The 16,468-nt window shown below is 38.4% G+C and overlaps 2 protein-coding genes across 4 annotated transcripts in view; one reads left to right on the top strand and one right to left on the bottom strand.

Annotated features, from left to right (window-relative positions):
* The window catches only part of gpr137c (G protein-coupled receptor 137c), a 43,428-nt gene extending 31,339 nt beyond the window's left edge, over positions 1-12,089 (bottom strand). For both annotated transcript variants that reach the window (XM_043697654.1, XM_043697653.1), the window contains exon 1: positions 11,559-12,089. In XM_043697654.1, coding sequence (XP_043553589.1) covers positions 11,559-11,912 — 354 coding nt within the window. In that variant the 5' untranslated portion in view covers positions 11,913-12,089. The remainder of the gene's footprint in view (positions 1-11,558) is intronic.
* Positions 12,090-12,210: 121 nt separating this feature from the next.
* txndc16 (thioredoxin domain containing 16) overlaps positions 12,211-16,468 on the top strand; it is a 120,198-nt gene continuing 115,940 nt past the window's right edge. For both annotated transcript variants that reach the window (XM_043697652.1, XM_043697651.1), the window contains exons 1-2: positions 12,211-12,303; positions 15,589-15,833. In XM_043697652.1, coding sequence (XP_043553587.1) covers positions 15,677-15,833 — 157 coding nt within the window. In that variant the 5' untranslated portion in view covers positions 12,211-12,303; positions 15,589-15,676. The remainder of the gene's footprint in view (positions 12,304-15,588; positions 15,834-16,468) is intronic.

Here is a 16,468-nt window from a genome sequence, read left to right as displayed (position 1 = left end):
AGAGGGGAGGGGGGGGAAGAAAGAGGGGAGGGGCGAGAGAGAGGGAGGAGGAAGAAGGGGGGGAACCTAAATTTCAGTATTTCAGATAATAAGGCGATTCAATACAATGTATATAGGAATTATTTTCTCTAGTATGGGACTTTACATAATCTTAAAATTGGGGACAAAATTTAATGCATGAGAAATGGTTTACAAGGACAATGGATAGAAGAACACTGCAACTCCCTCCCCAGAAGGTTGCAAACACTAACGCAACTGAATTTTCAATATTGATTAATGAGGTCTTTGGATAAGAGAAATAATGTGTGAAACAAAAGCAGATACAGTAGGAGATGAGATACAACTCAGCCATGATCTAACTGAATGATATAGCAGGCTGTTCACAAGGATAAGATCAGCTCAGAAAAAGGAGAGGAAAAAGATAAAGAAAGATGGAACCAGGGCTAGGTTTGATGAGCAACAGGAATTTGAACTAATTGCTCAAGTCTTTTTTGGTTATAATTCCAGGAGCTCTTGGTGCGGCTTGTAGGACAGAGGGTCAACATAGTGGATATTGTGATAGGACTAGTGGTGCTATCAAAATCCAGGATGATCTTAGAATCATTAAGGAATTTTGGCAGAAGAACAAAACTCACTAGTGCTTAATGTAGACCAGGCAGATGTGGTGGTGAAAGAATGACAGGCGGCTATTTGACCCAAGTTAAAAATCACAACACTAGGTTATAGTCCAGGTTTATTTGGAAGCACTAGCTTTTGGAGCAATAAACCTGTTGGACTATAACCTAGTGTTATATAATTTTTAACTTTGTCCACCCCAGTCCAATACCGGCACTTTCTCATCATATTTGACCCAATACACATTAGCTTTTTGAATGAATCATCAGTTTATGGTACCCTGCCTTTCCCAATAGACCTATACGTTTGTCCCCTTGAGATTTTACCCAATTCAGTCTTGAAATTTATTGAATCTACTACTACCTTGAGGCATTAGGTTGTGACAACCTGTTGCATAAAGAGAAATCTCAGCTTGCTACTTGATCTTTTACAAATTATTTTAATTGCCATTCTCTGGCTTGTGAGCATTCTGCCATTTGAAAGTTGACCCAAACTTACCAGCAGAATTCTTAATAACATTGAAGACATCAGTTCAAACTTCCATTAACCTTTTCTGCTCAAGAAACTAACTTCTTGAACCTCTTGTGTGACTGAAGTTCCACTGGACTAGCGTCTCTACAACACTAGCTGTCTGTGCTTTTGCACGGCTTTAAAATTGCTTGTGTTAGCTTGTGTTAACTTCCTTCATTCCTCCTATCAAAGAAATTCCTTCACATTTCCATTTATTGATTTATATTGGTCAGTGTCTGCCCATTTCATCAGTCCATCCTTCTGAGGTCTGTTCATGTTCTCATTTTTTTTTTACAATTCCAAGTCTTACGTCAACTGCAAAACTTGATGGGACACCTTTGAGTCCTCTCGCCACCAGCACCTTCTTAACCTTTAAAAGAGTTGGGGGGTTGGCACAACAGGGTGCCCAAGTGTGCGTACTCATGTATGCCTGTCTTGGCGCATCTTGGGAACAACCAGGATTGGAAAGTAGAGGCTTTACTGATAAATGATAAAATAATGGAAAGGAATGGCTGAAATCATTGGGAGCTGCAGATGCATCATGGAGAATGAAAACCTAAATGGTACCAGACATTTCAGTTTGACAGTATATCTTAGTTGCTTAAGGAATAATGGAAAAACCAAAATAAAGTTGAACATTTAGACCACTTGATGATAAAGAGTTATGTATTATTGGATCAATGTTATCACAGAGTAGAAAAGTAAGTGGTACGATAGGAAGTGCATGCATGTTCTCAGCGTAAGGAACCATCAAATCTGTAATTGTGGGATTCATTTTAAAAAGTAACCTTGGCTTTCTCTCCCATGGAAATATACAGATGGAGATAGGGTTGGTATGAGATGCAAACACTGAACAAAGATACAAGGAGGTAAGCAGAGGTAGCTTTGCCACAGAGATAAAAGGATAAAGCTTAACAAGTATCACAAGAGGAGGTAAAGCCAAGGACATGGGTATGGATAGGAGTGTTATTTACAGAAATATACTTGGGGGAAGGCATGATCAGTGAAATCAAAGGAGGAGGTAAAGACGATGATTGGGTAGGCTGTATAGTAGTTACTTGCTGAACTAGTATTCTAAAGGAGCTCATTTTATCAACATTTTCAAAACTGAACTCAGATTTAAAGTTTCTGGAAAAAGCCAAACTAGTTTCATTAAGTGACCACAGGTGTGTCAAAGAATCTAAATGATTCACATGCATTCCTTTGTTAAGGATGTTCTTTTTGTGATTGTAGACCGAAACTAAGAGTAGACAATTAATTAACCTTTGGTCTAGCAAACCATTCAATTATATCAAATTTGGACCAGTGGCTCAAGGAGAATGCATGTTGTCTCTAAGGGCCACAGGGGGTAGACAACAAATACTCGTCTTTCCAACAACATTAATTTACAAAAGGAAAAAAAACAATTAAATTGGTAAATGAGACATACCGGTGTCTGATTCTGTGTCCAATTCAAAATTAAGGTCTAGATATGACCTGTACATTAACTTCAAATATTATTGGATTTAAAAAAAATTGTTTCTCTCTTCATCTAGCAAAATTATCAGGATGAACATGTGTTTAATGCAGATACTGAAAGAAGATAAAGCGTGAAATGGAAGGAAGCTAGGTAAAATGTTATAAAGCAGATCAAAGGGTTGGATGCCTGAAGTGCAGTAAGGCAAAGAGAGACGTAGGCAATAAACGGAGGTGTGATTCTTCAACATTGAAATTCAATTCCTCTATCTGTGCTTCTGCCACTCTTCTGCATCAAACTCCATGAACCACCATGCCTATGTAGTGCTTTAATATATTACATCACACCAAGATGTTCTTTATGCTCCAGCATAATCTATTGTGCTTTTCAATAGATATGTTTTACAATACAACTTTGAACATTCAAATATCATAGGAAGTGATTTTTAAATATATAAAAAAAAATTGAGGAAGCATTATATCTGCACTTGGAGATGAGTTAGTAATTTACAAAGCAAAGCAAATCTAATGAAATATCCTTCATTACTCTCAAGTTGGCCTCAAATTCGTTAAAAGATTTTACAGCTATTATCACCATAAGAGGGAGCTGAACAGCAGACATAAAAAGGAGAGACAAATTCAATACAACCTGACCTTCACATTTGAAAATCACAACCATGTTTCAAACTCCATTAATATCTCAGAACAACTAATGCATGAAATACATTTGGTTCACATAGGTATTATAGAAAATTTCAGTATTTTTGTCTATTATTTAACCACACATATAACTTAAATCTTTTTCATGGTAACTGAGCTCTACGTTGGCTAGAGGGTGAAAACATAACTCACTGGACTTCCCGATAAATACCCAATGACTGCCAATTAAAATTTAAATGTTTCTGGCAAGGACAGAGTCAGGTTCAATTATATGACCCTTCAAAAATAAAATCAGTCTCAACAATTATCTTTCAAGAAACAATGAACCTACACTTCAAGGTCTTTTTGTTCAGCAACAAACCCTAGGACCTTACCATTACAAGTACAAGTGCTGTTCTGATTTGCTTTTCCAAAATGGAGCACCTCACATTTATCTAAATTAAACTCCATCCACTACACCTTGACCCATCGGTCCATCTAATCAAGATCCTCTTGTAATTGGAGGTAACCTTCTTTGCTGTCCACTACACCTCCAATTTTGGTATCATTTGCAAACTTACTAACTATATCTATGTTCACATCTAAATCATTTATGTTAATGACAAAAAAAAACAGTGGACCCAGCATCAATCCTTGTGGCACACCACTGTACACATTTCTCCAGTCTAAAATGCAACCCTCCACTACCACCCTCTTTCTTCTAGCTTTGAACCAGTTCTGGATCCAAATGCCTAGTTCTCCCTGTATTCTATGTGATCTAACGTTGCTAGCCAGTCTACCATGAGGAATCTATAGGAAAGATGTTGTGAAACTTGAAAGGGTTCAGAAAAGATTTACAAGGATGTTGCCAGAGTTGGAGGATTTGAGCTACAGGGAGAGGCTGAATAGGCTGGGCTGTTTTCCTTGGAGTGTTAGAGGCTGAGGGGTGACCATATAGAGCTTTATAAAGTCATGAGGGGTGTACATAGAGTAAATAGACAAAGTATTTTCCCTGAGGTCGGGGAGTCCGGAACTAGAGAGCAGTGGTTTAAGGGTGGAGGGGAAAAATTTAAAAAAGAACTTGGGCAACTTTTTCATCCAGAGGGTGGTGCATGTATGGAATGAACTACCACATGAAGTGTTGGAGACTGGTACAATGACAACATTTAAAAGGCATCTGGATGGGTATTTGAATAGGAAGGATTTAGGCCTAGTACTGGCAAATGGGACTAGATTTATTTCAGAAAACTGGTTGGCATGGATAAGTTGGACCGAAGGGGCTGTTTCCGTGCCGTACATCTCTATGGCTTATCAATCAGTTTACATACAATGACCAGCAATTTTGTCAGAGGACACGGACCACAGACACAAATGGAATGTTATTTAACTTTCTGAAAGTAGTGAAAGAGAGGATTAGGCATGAGATAAATGGTCTAGTAGGAATTATAAAAACTTGCTCCCCAGTTTCTCTCTACCTTTAATTGGATACTCTTGTTGATTCAAGAGGAATCTCAAAGCCATCATTCACAAAGCAATTTGACCTTTTATTTGCAATAATCTAGGTTTCATTTACATTTGAGATGGCCAACTTGAATGCATGATTGTCTTAAAACACATTCATTTAGATTTGTCAGTCAAATTAAGAAGCAATAGTTGGAGAAAACACCAGAATTTAACCACACAGGGAGCTGGAAAAAAAATACTCTCAAACTTTTTGCTGAGTCAAAAGCAAGAGGACTCCGATTAGGTTGATTTTCTCAGGAATCAGGCACCAAGAAAAAGATCTTCCACACATCAAGGAAGACCCCCACCTGACGTACTTCCTTTGCTTCTTTTTAATTATAATGGGTCACAGATTAGCTTTTAATGGTAGCATTTATTTACTATAGCTCACTAATCAATAAACTAGCACAGCTCCAAATCATTTTTGTTCTCCCCTCATTTTTCAGTCCTCCCAAGTTTCAGTTCCCACACTGTCCGAGGTCACCATGAAGGTCCAGTCTTCTGAACTTTGTCCCTTACCTGAGGTGTAGTGACCTTTGGGTTAAACTCACCAACAGTCATCGCTCTTTAATGACAGCGCAGCCCAATGGTTCTCTAGGATTTTACTGTGACCCATTACTCCCAAAATATGATAATGTAAAAGGATTTAATTGGTCTTAACAAATTAAGGCTGGAACTGTGATTTATCACATTAAAACCTTTATAAGGTATCACATTACATGCATGAGACTGTCAACAATCACTGTCTCTAATTCATACCTTGTGACTCATCATTTGGTTAACATCAATCCTTCAGATGAGACATTTAAGCAAAAAAGGACAAAATTGTATTAAAATGGCCATTTACTTCTGTTCCTGGATCAGAGGAGTATGTGAAGAAATAACTGTCATTGCATATAACTGAATGAGAAATTTAAGAAATTTAAAAAATAATACCATGGAACATAAATGCCAGTTTCTCCCTGCTTAGTCCTCTCTTCAATTCACTGAACATACGATTTAGTTCCAGAAAGACAATATTCTGATATGTTTTATTAACAAAATGCTGTCAGAGTTTTGTGTCCAAGTACAACATCTATCCCATGCCAGAAAGTAACTTCCTTTTAATGTAACCAGCCAGTTGCTTATTTCTAATATTTATTCTTGGCTTAATTATCCTTAGGCAATTATCCTAGTGCTTAATTACATACAACACCATTCTACACTAAATTTCCCAACGAAATTAGACTATGACTAAAACAGTTCAAATAATGCAGCTGGCTAGGATAACTGTATATTCTGAACCCATATCATTAATGAAGATCAATAGCCTATTGTACTTTCAACTGTGCTAAACGTCAATTACTTTAGTCACCAAGTAATGTTTGAAAACAGAATTCCAATTTGATTTTCAGTGCATTACTTACATCTGCAGCTTTTCACGAGGGGGGTATGGTAATTGTAGTTATGAAGCTTAACTAATAATTCAGACATTGGCTCACATTCCACTACATTAGGAAATTTAAATCCCATTCATTATGTCAGCCAGGAATAAAATGTTGGTGATAACTAAGTTACCATAAAGTTTAGAAAAAAACACTTTTAGCAAAGAAAATCTGTTTCCCTTTACCCTGGTCTGGTCTAGCCTTCTAAGTGATTCAGAACCAGAACTCAGACAGTCCTCTAAAATGGTCTCATTCAGGTTTGCTCTGCGTGAAGGTTATCCTTAGCTCATTTTCTGCTCGTGCTTCATCCCAAGCCATTTCCTCAGCTTTTCTTCACCCCCCCAGTTGTAGTTTGCCATTGCGTCCCACTCAGTGGCAAGCTAAGGAGGAAGTCCTAAGACTACCTCGTTTGCAATGGAAATTGAACGTGCGTGGTTGGCATTATCCTAAACACCAGCAATCTAGAAAATTTAACTAAATACCTACTGATTTTGGACTGTCTTGTTTATTCCACCCTCCAATACAAAAAGGAGGAATGTTTGATCAAGGAAGTTTGTATGCATTTACTGTAATATCATTTATACCATACAAGCTTAAGGTTTTTTTGCAGTATAATCAAAGAACATCAATTTAAAACATTATCTTCATGTCTTTCCATAGATACAGGCTGACTTGAAGTTAAAAGTACAGACTGTCAGAATGGCAGTTCCCAAACTTATTTCCACTGAAATTTGTTATCACATCTCAAATCTTTCTTTAAGACTCATTCATGGGATGTGGGTTTGGCTGGCTGGACCAGCAATTTTTACTACCCATCCCTAGAAGGCGAGCCCTCTCTTGAACTACTGCAGTCCATGTGCTATAGATTGATCCACAGTGACATTAGGGAGGGAATTCCAGGAATTTGATCCAGTGAAAGTTAAGGAACAGGGATATATTGCCAAGTAAGGATAATGAGTCATTTGGAGGGGCACTTGCTGTCCTTGTCCTTCTATAGGGCAGTGATAGTGCGTATGGAACATTCTGTCTTAGTAATCTTGATGAATTTCTGCAATGCATCTTGTAGGTAGTACATACTATTGCTTTTTTAGCATTGGTGGTGGATGAAGTGTAAGTTGGTGGATGTGGTGTCAATCAAATGACCTGGTTTGTCTTGCATGGTGTGGAGCTGCACTCATCCAAAAAAGTCAAGAGTGTTCCATCACGCTCTTGACCTGCACCCTGTAGATGATAGACAGAGTTTGGGGAGTCAAGAGGCAAGTTATTCGCTGCAGCCTGTGTGGAGTTTGCACGTTCTCCCCGTGGGTTTCCTCCGAGTGCTCTAGTTTCCTCCCACAGTCCAAAGATGTGCAGGTCAGGTGAATTGGCCATGCTAAATTGCCCGTAGTGTTAGGTAAGGGGTATGGGTGGGTTGCGCTTCGGCGGGTCGGTGTGGACTTGTTGGGCCGAAGGGCCTGTTTCCACACTGTAATGTAATGTAATCTAATCTAATCTAGTTTCTGACCACTGTATTTATATGGCTGACCCAGTTGAGTTTCTGATCAATGATAATCCCAGGATATTGATAGTGGGGATTCGGTGATGTAGATATTATTCAATGTCAAGGGACAGTGGTTAGATTCTTTGCTGAATATGGTCATCGTATTACTTGCCACCTTTCAACCCAAGCCTAGGCATTGTCCAAATGTGGCTGCATCTGGACATGAACTGTTTTTGGATTTAGTGACAAATTGCGCATTGTTGATCAGCATCAGCAGCAAACTTTTCCATGTCTGACCTTATGATGGTGGGAACATCACTGATGCAACTGAAGATGTTTGGGCCTAGGATTGCTAGAGATTGAAGGTAGGGATGTTGGTAGAGAGAGCTGTGAGAACTGGGGGGAGAGGCTATGTATTTACCGCTCTGAGTTTTAAAGACCTACATTTTCATCGGGAATTTGAGTCAGATCACAAAGAACATTCAGCGAGACCATACTCAAAAACTGCAAGGGGTCTCTCAGTTGTTAACATTCAATGGTTCACAGTTCTTGAGCACAAAGTCTTGTCTTAAGACTCACTGGGATCCATGACCCTAGCCTCAAGTTTGTATGGAATATCTCAGGCCTACTTTATTTATAATCAGTAAAGTATGTAAGCACTGCAGTTCAATCACACTCTAAATGGAATGGTATAATTCAAACTTCAAAAGTATTGTACATCAAAATCTAGTTTTTCTTATCCTGTAGAATTTGTATAAAATCCAAAGATAGATTATTAAAGATCATTTAACCAAAAAGTCACAGTTACACAGACAAGAGTTCATTTTGAAAACAACTCTACACATTAGTGTTATAATGTGCTTCTGTACAAGAGAGAGATCAGGAACTGATATTAAAGTTCTGGGGGCAAGCCAATATATTCATGATCTAAAACTTGATCAAAACATTTGTTTTTGAAACAGAAATAAATGGGGTATTAAGAGGAATTTAAACATTTAGAAAATAGCTTTAGATGAACTGGACAATGAGTAGCAGTGCTATTTATATGTAACGTTTGATCTTGCTTATGATAACAATGAATATCCTTTATATTTCGATTATCATATAGGTCAACTTGATGGTATTTCAATTACAGGTTGAAAAGATTTAAGATATTTTGGGAGCTTTAAAGTTAGGGTAAATGATGGGTCATGAGACTTGGTCAAGTTTCCACGATAAGCCTAGTTATTTTCTTAGTTGAAGCCAAGGAAGTGTGAAGTGTTTTACTGGGAATGAGGTGCAAATTATTTAAACTTGGATCTGGATTAGTGGTGCTGGAAAAGCACAGCAGTTCAGGCAGCATCCGTGGAGCAGTAAAATCGACGTTTCGGGTAAAAGCCCTTCATCAGGAATAAAACTTCTTCAAGGCAGGCATCCTTGCAAGAGGACTCGCAGTAGTTTTACCTATTTAAACTTGGAGTCAATGGTAGCTGAGGTTACCATGAACAGATCATGAGTCTCTAAATGTCCAAGAAAGGCATTGTAGATATCAGATTGTAAACAAATTATTCATTAATTCTAAGATAAAAGGCAGTTGTGATTAAGGATAGCTAGTTACCATTTCTACTTAGCCAGAAGGCTAAAGTGTTTTCTATTGGATTAGTAAAGAGAGATGAGGGAACCATTTGGAGGTCAGGTTACAGGCTTCTACGCAAATGAATGAATATCACAGAGACAGCAGATATTGATGTGATTAGCAGAGAGAAAAGGTTGCTTGCTTTGCAAACTACCCTATCCACGTGCACAGAGGCATATCCTGTAATCTTCTACAGATGCTGGACAGTTTCTTCTGGAATGACCAGAAGAAAGAATGATCTGAACAGGCTTTCCTCATGTAGCACATTTAAAAAAACTCAGAAAACCAAGCGCTTGGAAGGATTGCTCGAAGTTATTGCTTGGCAAAACAAAGATAACAATCAGTTGGAAATTAGGAGCAACTGAGAGTAGTAATTTTAGGGAAAGTGCAATGTGTAATATGTATACAAGCTCTTGTGATAAAGTAGTAGTGTCCCTACCTCTGAACCAGGAGATCTGAATTTAAGTCCCACCTGCTCCAGAGGTGGGTGATATCATCTCCAAACAGGTAGATTAGAAAATATCTCCAAGGGAATGTCACCTCCTCTAACTGAAAGTACAAAAAGTGCTTAGTCAAGAAGGGGAGGCAGCAGCAATGTCATTGGACTCTCATTCAAAGGCTCAGACTAATGCTTTGGAGAATCCCATCTAGGCAGCTGGTAGAATCCCATCTAGGCAGCTGGTAGAATTTACATTAAATTAATAAATCTGGAACATAAAGCTAATCCAGTCATGGTGTCATGAAACTGTAATAGACTGTTATAAAAAGCTATTTGGTTCACTAATGTCCTTTAGCGCAGGAAATCTGCCATCATTATCTGGGGTGACAGCCACAACAGTATGTTTAACTCTTTGCCGAAATGGTCTAGTAAACTACTCAAACAGCAACTAAGGATGGGTAACCAATACTGACCTTGGCAACAACGTCCACATCCAAAGAAAGAACAAAATGTATTTCTGTTTTTAAAGGAATTTATTAACAAACATTTAAAATGTGAAACAAATTGCTGTGTTATTCTTTCAGGTAGTAACTGGAAGATTAGATTACTTTTTAAACATTATCAGCCTGTCAGAGGTTGCAGAGCTTAGTAACAATTAGGTAGCCCCTTGGTGTTCTTTACGAGTTATAGGAAATATTTTTAACTTGAAATGGACTTCTAAAACTTACCTTTGCAGTTCTGTATAATGTACAGATATTTAAAATCTGTATATGAATCATTAAAGTTGTGAATTTTTCAGAGATTGTAGGAGCCGTTTTCAACTGGCTACAGTGCAAGTTTGAAGTTAGAACTGAGATCGTGAAAGGCCGTAGCGAGGTAAGAATATCCTAACCCAAAGGTGGATCACCTCATTAGGTCAATTTTTCTGTTAAAGATTTCCAATATCAAACTGTTTACCGCTCAGAACACACAAATGCAATTCTTTTACAAATCGTATGTTTATATTATAGATAACAAACTTTAAAATTTAAGAAAACGAATTTCGACGAATGTTACGTATTCTACAGAAACATTTCTAATTCTGAGTGAGCAAATAATTAAAATACGGCTTTTGAAATACACCTATCGTTGCACAACAATTGACAGACCTCAACAAATTGGGAACTACAGAAAGACTGGTTCTGAAATACGCGTCTTTGTAAAGTGGCTTCTTTCAGTAAATCAATGAGAAAAAAAGCTTAAATAACTAGAAATTGTCAGTGTTTTAAACACGAAATGCTACAAATTTGTCGGTTTCACAAGGTCAGAACAAAAAAAAAGTCAGATTACTGACTGAAATACATTGAGTAAGAGATTTGCTATTGCAATGGCAGAATCTGTTTTAACTGGCAACAGAATTTCAGCTTAGGGATATTCAAAAACATTTTCCTCACAATAAACAGCAGAACTCAGTACTGAAAGGCAGCGGGCAGTCAAAGCAGTGAACATAATAGATATTTATTCTTAATCAGAATGATACGCTTCCCCATGTTACTTGTTTCTTTTGAAACCAACGGTTTACTTAGAATATTACCCGGTCAAGATAAACCTTCTAAATATATATCGCTTCTCCCTCGAATCTAAATAGTCACTAAAATAGTGACAAACAATATTAGCTGGCAAATTGACACACCGAGAAGCTGCATGTTGCAAACCGACTATCATCTTAGAATTAGTCGGGTTGTGATGGGATACACAGTATCGAAAGGACAAAGACAGTTTCCTAAACATCGGCACGATGCATCTGCAGTCTCTCGCAAACGCAATTGTCACTATCCATTAAGAATAAGCATGAAAACGAATGTTTTTGCTCTTTTGTCTCCTCCTCTAAACACTTACCTGTGCAAAATAAAGGTTTAGTAGACACAGCGTGAAGAACTGCAAACACACAGGGAAACAATACAGCAGCCAATAAGGCAAAGGCTCCAACTGGTTGGCCTGAACACAATTTTTGAAGTAAAAAGAAAAGAGCGTAGTCCTCAGGCCCGCCCAGAACAGACAGAGAAACAAAAACACCGTCTGGTAGCTGAAGCGCTTGTGCCTGTAGTGCAAGACTAGCCAGAGCTGCAGGTAAACGAATAGGAAAAGCAGAGAGTATAGAGCGGTGTAAACCACAGTCAAACCCAGCTCCACTGAGGGGGGCACTGCAGCCTGAATTGGCTTGTCTGGAGTCACCGAACTCTGCGGAGACATATTTTCAGGTTATCCGGAGCCACGCTATCCCTCTTACTGCAGTGACCCTACTCCCTTAGTCTCCATCCATCCATCCATCCAGCTCACTGCCTCTGCTCCTTCAACAACGCGAAACAACAAGCCTGCAGTCCAGCCCACCCCCTCCACACAGTCATTGGTGGATCCCCATCAGCTCTGCCCGTCACTCATACGGGTGATAAACGGGATTGGACGGAGGGCGGGGCTTGAGGGAGACGCATGCGTATTTGGGACACATCTTGGTTACCGGAAGTGGCTTTGTGTTTAATGACATTATTATTCGCCAATAGAGTTCTGGAACGTGAATGCACCAATCAGCGAGAGCTTGAGGCGGGGATTCGGCAATGGAACTCTCCAAGCTGCACGTTCCGAGGTGAGGTCTTACAATGGGCTCAGGGGGGTGAGGGGATCGTATAGTCGATTCGCTTTATTTTCCTTTATTGCTTTGATTCTCCTGAATTAATTGTCAATAATCTGCATAGTGTTGAGGAGTAAACAAAATTACAGGCAATAGTTATAAATGAGTCTGCATTTTAAGAAAGCCCATTAAGAAAGTCGCATCTTTGTTATTTACAGGCAAAACATGAATCACCGAACCATGTACTCCGGACTGAAAAACCACTTCAGGAGTTGAATGTCTTAATTAAAATAGGTCAGAAATGATGTTGAATTGTTAAGGGATTAGACAGAATTGGTAGGTGGAGGCTAATTTCTGTGTTTGGAAGGTGTTGATTACAATAACGTAGCTGTAAAATGAAATTAAACTGGAGAATTTTTTTGACACTGAATAATGAGGCTGTGGAATGCACCACGATGGGATCTGAGACCATCATGTTGCAACATGACAGAGTGTTTAGCTAGATAGTTGAAAGAAAGCAAGACATGGGAACGGAGCAGGTATAAAAGATTCGAATGCTTCCTGTGTGGAGGTTTAAAAACAACATGGACTGGTTGGCTGAATAGCCTGTTTTCATACTGTAATTTCCAGATGCATGTTAAAGCAGATAAAATACTGGAAATAAACTAGTCAGTTAACACTGAAAAAGGGCTATGACAAGTTCAGTCAGAACAGAAACAAACTGATTAACATAATCTGAAATGTTAAATATCAAAACCTTGCTCCCATCCTAGTCATCATTTTAAATATAGCTCTCAGCTTTGATCAATCAAGCAGTTTAGACAACCATCACTAAGTTGGGCTGCACAAAACACAATGAGGACTTCAATTCTGCTTGTCTGATCTTTCCCCTCTTCCAACAATATGGGACAAGCTTAGCAGTTGGTCACTTTGATTGAGACCATCTGTTACCTGCCCGATTTGCTTCCCCTTACCCCAACAATCCAAACCCTGCCAGGTTTTTACTTGCCTTAGTTCTTTCCAAGCTCAATTTATAAATGAAACCTATCTCCCTTCTTCTGTCCCACTAAACCTCTGATTACCCAGTCTCCTTTCTAGCTTGCTGATATTGTGAAAGGTTCCCACTCCCCAGGTATTTCAAAATTGCCTGCATCATCTTCCTTCTCGAAATACCCATCTTTGACCTCTCTCTCATTGCAAGCTCCCTGCTGAGCTCTAACTTTTCTTCCTTCTGCAAAGTCTTTGAATTTATTTTTGTCTTCCAGAAAATGCTGATCTTGTAACTCGGAATCTCTCTAATCAGGCTTACATCATTGCAGCATCATCTAAATGGCTTAACGAAAGTCTCAAATGACATGCTTTGTGATTATGTGGAGCATTATCCTTATACCTTTTGGACCAATTGAAGCTTTTTACCTGGTTATATCATTCTATACCAGTCTTTGTTATTCAGCTATGAAATTACCCTCACTTGGTTACATTCTCACCATTCAAATTTGTCTTGCTACATCTACGTCATTATCTCAGGAGTTGTCAAGAATCTCTTCCTCATCTATCGGCTCCTCTTGAAAATATGATTTGCAGAGTTGGACTGCATTTCCACTTGGATATTCATGACACAAGGTTGAGGCAAAAGTGAGGACTGCAGATGCTGGAAACCAGATTTTAGGTTAGAGTGGTGCTGAAAAGCACAGCAGGTCAGGCAGCATCTGAGGAGCAGGAAAATCGACATTTCAGGCAAAAGCCCTTCACTAGGAATAGACAAGTTTTGCCTTTCCAGCAATTCTGTGGACCCTACTGCTGCCTCTGTGTTGTTAGGTTACATGTCTAAAATCCAGTCTTAGCTGAGCTACAGATTTAAAATATTGGAAAGACTGAAAATATTGGCATTGTCTTCAGTCGCTACCTCAAACTCCTTGACATCAATCATATCTCCCAGTCTGGCCACACGCTGTTAAGTTGAACCATATTGTTCAAAACCTCAACATTTAATTTGACACTATTTCATATCTGCTTCATCATGAAGACTGCTTTCATCCTGTCTTTCTATTCTGCTGCCATCTCAGTTTCTGATAAACAGTCTTCTGTGTGTCTGTCAGCTTCAGATGTCACTATTGCAATGCTTTATTGGAAGACCTCCCCATTTTCCATGAATTTCAGCTCTTCTGGAAATATGCTACCTATATTTTATTACATAATATTAACATTTATCCATCATCCCTCCAAAACATCCAATTTATTATTAACATCTCTTTGTGGACTTGTTCTTCCTACTTATGTAACATGTTTCTGTCCTGCAAAACCTGTACTCTAACTCTATTCCCCTGAATCTGCCTTTGTCTATCAGTTAAAATGGTCCAATGGCATTCTACCCCAGTTCCCAATCTAGGCTACACTTAAGTTTGAAATTCTTTTCTTAGACTCATAGTCAGTTCTTTTTCTCCTCCTGCTTTTGGGTCTTCCTTTGACAACCTAACACTCATGGGTTGTCATGTACTTCCATTTTCCTAACATGGGAGAAAGCTATCTGCCTGTGTTTGTATGCAGTTACAGATACTGAATGCAGTGTTCCAGTTGATTTTCAACAGTTACAATGAAGATTAAAAATTGAAACTCTTACTTGTTATGTTCTCTTGGTTTACTGGCCTGATTTAACTTAACAAATATTGCAAGTTCATATATCCCTTTTGATAGTAATATATTTTCATTTTCTTTCAAAGCATTTGTCTGGTAACATACTTTGTTGGAAGTGGTACTTGTATAAAAAAATGAATATTTCACTGGTTTTCCAATTTGAAAAATGAACTTTATTTTAAAAGGTTGACATTTTATCATTTTTGCTGAAATGTGATACAAAATCAGTTTAATTATGGAGGGATTTTGAAAATAGTTTGTAGATATTCAGAATAGAAAACTCTGAAAGAGCAGATTTGTCAGTTAATCATTTGATTGAATGACTTAATGAGTTGACTCTTGATCTAAGTCACACCTGATGAAGGAGCTGTGCTCCAAAAGCTTGTGATTTCAAATAAATCGTTGGACTATAACCTGGTGTTGTTTGACTTCTGACTTTGTCCATCCCAGTTCAAAACTGGCACCTCTACATCGTGGCTACCTTAGAATAAGAAGACTAGTTTTCATTGATATTTTGTGTGTCTGATGCATTGGAGCAATTTTAACATATAGTGTGTTCATTTAGACTTAAATGTGTGAGACTGGCAACATTATGAAGCATTATGGGGAAATTAATGTGATTTTTGGAATATATCTTAGTTATTATTGATAATTTTTGTTTTCCAGATTGCAATATTAACAATGCTGTTGAGGAATTCATTCAACACATTGAAGCAATTCTTCGGATCTCAACTGCCTTTGTCTATCAGTTAAAATGGTCCAATGGCATTCCTACCGTTGTTTGATATTACTATATGTTGGGTATTGTAATGTAATTATTTGTACAAAGAAATTGCATACCTTAAATCAGCAACACTTCATCAATATTCTACAGTCAGGAAAAACATCTTTAATATATTTCAAAAAAACAGGTATGTATGAGCTGACTTGGGAAATGCTTGTTTTGGGTAAATTGAATAACACTCTTCATCTTGAGTTTGTGTTTACTCCAATTTAGATCTCTGATAATTGTGACTGAGATTATATTATTTATGATTCTGAATTACGTGTTACTAAATTCACATTTTCTCAGAGGCCATAAGGGTGATTGCAGTAGGACTGCGAAATGGCACACTATCATTGGTACTTTTCCAAGATTGGATTTAAGAATCATTATTTCAACATTATAATGTAAGATTTACTCTGTATGCAGATTATATTTATTCAAAGCGTAAATACAATAAATAGAAAAATATGCTAATCCTGAATCAACCAGGAGAAAGTGAGGACTGCAGAAGCTGGAGATCAGAGCTGAAAAATGTGTTGCTGGAAAAGTGCAGCAGGTCAGGCAGCATCCAAGGAGCAGGAGAATCGACGTTTCGGGCATACGCCCTTCTTCAGGAATGAGGAGGGTGTGCCAAGCAGGCTAAGATAAAAGGTAGGGAGGAGGGAGGTGTTGGGAATGCGATAGATGGAAGGAGGTTAAGGTGAGGGTGATAGGCCGGAGAGGGGGTGGGGGCAGAGAGGTCGGGAAGAAGATTGCAGGTCAAGAAGGTGGTGCTGAGTC

The sequence above is a fragment of the Chiloscyllium plagiosum genome, chromosome 10 (assembly GCF_004010195.1).
Source record: "Chiloscyllium plagiosum isolate BGI_BamShark_2017 chromosome 10, ASM401019v2, whole genome shotgun sequence".
NCBI lineage: Eukaryota > Metazoa > Chordata > Chondrichthyes > Orectolobiformes > Hemiscylliidae > Chiloscyllium > Chiloscyllium plagiosum.
Note: the sequence above shows the minus strand (reverse complement) of the source record. Positions and strands in the feature narration are given on the sequence as shown.